This window comes from Belonocnema kinseyi, chromosome 2 (assembly GCF_010883055.1).
Source record: "Belonocnema kinseyi isolate 2016_QV_RU_SX_M_011 chromosome 2, B_treatae_v1, whole genome shotgun sequence".
Lineage (NCBI taxonomy): Eukaryota > Metazoa > Arthropoda > Insecta > Hymenoptera > Cynipidae > Belonocnema > Belonocnema kinseyi.
Window position 1 is genome coordinate 36132493 of NC_046658.1, and position 4167 is coordinate 36136659.

Below are 4167 nucleotides of genomic sequence, written 5' to 3' on the forward strand. Positions count from 1 at the left end.
TTGACACAAACAAAATGAGCAACATTTTATTTTGGCTTCTAAACAGCAACACGAAGTAGTTCGAGTACAAGCTTTACACCGACTTGTCAAATTCGGAAAAGTGAAGATAAATATTTCCAATGTCACGTACAATGAATAGGTAGAGGAGCTTTCAAAGAACAAGTTGCTTCTTCAATTTTCGAAAAATATTCAATACGTCAAGAATAATCGATACTCAAAGTTTGCAAAAAACGTCAAATTTTGAGCTTTGAAAATTTATAACTTTGTAAATATGCATTTAACAAAAAAGTTGCAAGAGAACTTTTATGCTTAGAATTGTCCATATTTACTAAAAAAAATTTGTCCCATAAAGAAAAACCTTTTTTTCCTATTTGTTTGAACAATTGCGTTTTAAACAAAACCTATCCACTTCTCGTAAAATTAACCGGTACCATTGGATTCAGCGGGTCAAAATATATAAGATTAACTAGTTTTTACCTTTTGCCTCTTGAATGCATACGGGAACATACCCAGCTCCCGGACTAAGGACCAGATTGTATCAAAACCTTCTGGTGGAAGAAGTTTCCTTCTACCCATCAGCATTTGGCCCGTATTTTCACCTCATATTTAAAGTCGGAAGAGCCGATTCCGGAGTGGTTGTTGGAAGGGCGCCTTATACTCCTGCCGAAAATAGGTAACTTCGCTGACCCGAAGAAATACAGGCCAACACTTGTCTGAACACACTGTATAAGATATTCACAGCTATCCTAAATGATAGGATTGTTCGGGCAATTGAACCTGTGTGGCAAGCAATGTATGAACAACGCGGCTTAAAGAAAGGCGTAGCGGGATGTCGGAAGAACCTGCTCATCGATAGATGTGTCTGCAAAGATGCAGAATTCTACCAGCGTGACCTATCGATGGCCTGGATTGATTATCGGAAAGCTTTTGATTCGATCTCCCACAAACTTATCATTAGTCTTTTGGAAATCTTAAAGGTTCATCCGCAAATAGTTAGGTGCATAGAGAGATTGATGCCGCTTTAGAAAACCAGATTTACTATCTCATCTGGAAAAAATCGTGTTACAACTAACAAGGTCACCTTTCAGCCAGGTGTCTTTCAGGGCGACACCATGAGCCCACAGAGCAGCATTCAGGATGTGACATCTATAAAAGATACTCTCCGAAGCAGATACAAACGTCTCATCCGGCAGATTTGGTCTTCCGAACTGTCGGCGAGGAACAAAGTATCTGCAACAAACATGCTTGCCGTCCCAGTAGTACTCTATTCATTTGGAGTAGTTCTATGGACGAAGAACGAGCTCAAATCCCTTGATATCGGGACAAGAAAGGTTATGCACATGAACAAAAGCATGCATCTTAAGTCTTCCGTTCCGCGACTGTACATCTCACGCCGTCAAGGTGGTCGCGGAAAATTGAGTCTTGAATGTCTTCACAACAGGATTATTCTGGGTACAGCACATAGAGTTGCAAATGGAAGAGATCCTCTTCTTAAAATGGTCAGGAATCACGAAGAAGTGGGCAAAGGAGCGTTTCTGTAGAAAGCAGCGGAGGAGGCTGCTGAAACGCTCGAACTTAACTTCAGTATTAGGGGTGAGCAAAGTGCATCAAATCTTATCTATCTCGAGTACTCACTTCTGAAAGCCCGGATTAAGAAAGCACAAGAGAAAAACTTTCGTGAACAGCTCCTCGATAAGAGGATGCACGGTATCTTCCACAGAAATGTGAAGGATCAGTCAATGTCTTGTGAGCTAACGTTTGCTTTCCTTAAATCGCCCGGATTGAAGTCTGGTATGGAGGGTTTTATTTTGGCATGCCAAAACGGTGTCATTTCCACCTTAACATAGCGTCGCCACATTTTGAGTCAAGACATCCCTGATGATAGCTACAGGGCATGCCATGCACACCCCGAGAATTTAGCTCACATACTATCCCGTCCAACTCACGTGGGAAAGACCTACATTCAAAGGCACAATGCGGCACTAAGAGTGCTTTATTACCATCTCTGTCACTTTTACGGCATTAACATTAATATCGCTCCTCTAAATGCTCCTAGGGAAATCGAGTCAATTATCGAGAATGGGAAGTGCCGCATATACTGGAACTTTATATTCTCGACAATTGTTTCTGTTGCTAACTCGAGGCCTGACATGGTCCTTCTTGACTTCGAGAAGCGAACCATGTTCGTTATCGAATTTTCGGCACCAGCTGACAAAAACATCATAGCCAAGGAGAATGAAAAGAAACAGAGGTATCGAGACCTTATAAGGGAGTTAAAACGATTGTACCCGGAATATTCTGTTAAACTAATCGTCCTTATCATCGGCGCTCATGGAGGTACCAAGCTTTCACTTGCTAATGGCCTAAAAAGCATCCCTGCGTGTCAACAATATGCTAAAACACTTGCGGGAAAAATGCAGAAGGCGGTAGTCTTTGGGTCGCTCCGTGTTCTTACGGTGCACGAGGTTTTTGCTGGATCGTCGTATTGATTCCTTTACAGACTGTAACCACCTATCTCACGTTCGTGAGACGTGGTTGTGGGTGAAATTTTACCACGATTTCGCTGGGAGCGGGTGCAATTATCCAGATTGGCACCCGATGTAGCATCCAATTTGTAGTCAGATACACTCTTTTAGTGTCACCATTCTTATCACCCCTTTTCATTTTATTGCAGGTTTCACCTACTGTTGTTCCGCAGGAGGACTTTGATCCTCGAGCAGATGCAGAAACTCTACGAAAGGCTATGAAAGGATTTGGAACGGATGAAAAAGCAATTATAAATGTTCTTGCTAATCGCAGTAACATGCAACGCCAGCAGATTGAACTGCAATTCAAAACTCTTTATGGAAAGGTTATTAGAATGTTCATTGAAAGATTCATTTAAATCATTAATATAAATTTCAACTGTTCGAAATCGAAAGATAATTTTCGTTATACATATTTCTAGCATCTAGAGTTAACAAACCTGATTCATAAAATCGGTTAATATGAATATTTAACTCAATATTTTTCTTTTGTTGTAACAGAATCTTATCAAGGACTTGAAGTCTGAGCTCTCCGGGAATTTCGAGGACCTCGTTCTTGCTATGATGACCCCCTTGCCTCAATATTACGCAAAAGAACTGCACGACGCCATGTCAGGCATAGGCACTGACGAAAATGTACTCATTGAAGTTCTTTGTACCCTCTCAAATCACGAGATTCGTGTAATTAAACAAGCTTACCAATCCAGTAAGTCTAAATTGGAATATTCGCTATTGTCTATTTTATAATAGTACTATTTTAAAATATGTTTTTTCAATTCTTTTAGTGTACGGAAAGCCACTGGAAGATGATATAATAGACGATACTTCAGGAAGTTTCAAGCGTTTAATGTATTCTTTGTGCTCTGCCAATCGAGACGAATCCTTTTTTGTGAATTCTGAAGCCGCTCGAGAAGATGCCAGACAACTTCTTCAAGCAGGTACATTAGTACTAACCAGAAATTTTGGATATTTTATTTTATTTCTTGACATAATGAAAGGTCGTCAATCAACAAAAGAATGAAACATGACTGAGAAACTGTATTTTAATGTGAAATTTAGAATAAGCGTGCACATGGCATATAGAATAGATGAACTTTCAAGTAGGTGATCGTTCGAATAGTTATGACAGCAGTTTACTGTATATTTTCAGCTTGGGTATCGCCTAGCGGAAGAAACGGAAAGAGGTTCCGTTCCGATCCTTCCCGAATTGTATGGGAACTTTCTTTCCGATTATCCGATTATTATTCCGATGCTTTCTGAATATTCACCTGTGCCCCACTGTTTATGTTCATTCCGAATGTTTCTGATTTCTTTCCGAATAAATGTGAAATGTGAAATATAAATTACTAAATGTTGTATTAATTATATATATATAATTAAAAATTTGTCATAAGCACAACCGCAGGATTTCGCCGGGAGCGGGTGCTAATCTGAGAAATGGCACCCGCTTCCAGCGAAATCGCGGTAAAATTTCAGCCACAACCACGTCTCACAACCGTGAGATAGGTGGTTACAGTCTAAAGGAATCAATACGACGATACAGCAAAAGCCTCGTGCACCCTAAGAACACGGAGCGACCAAAGGACAACCGCCTTCTGCATTTTTCCCGCAAGTGTTCTAGCATATTGTTGACACGCAGGGA

General features: G+C 40.3%; 1 protein-coding gene across 1 annotated transcript in view; it reads left to right on the forward strand.

Annotated features, from left to right (window-relative positions):
• Positions 1 to 4167, forward strand: part of LOC117168429 (annexin B9-like) — a 24310-nt gene that overhangs the window by 14308 nt on the left and 5835 nt on the right. Inside the window, exons 2-4 of the mRNA XM_033354074.1 lie at positions 2675 to 2851; positions 3027 to 3231; positions 3311 to 3463. Of these exons, the coding sequence (XP_033209965.1) occupies positions 2675 to 2851; positions 3027 to 3231; positions 3311 to 3463 (535 nt within the window). The remainder of the gene's footprint in view (positions 1 to 2674; positions 2852 to 3026; positions 3232 to 3310; positions 3464 to 4167) is intronic.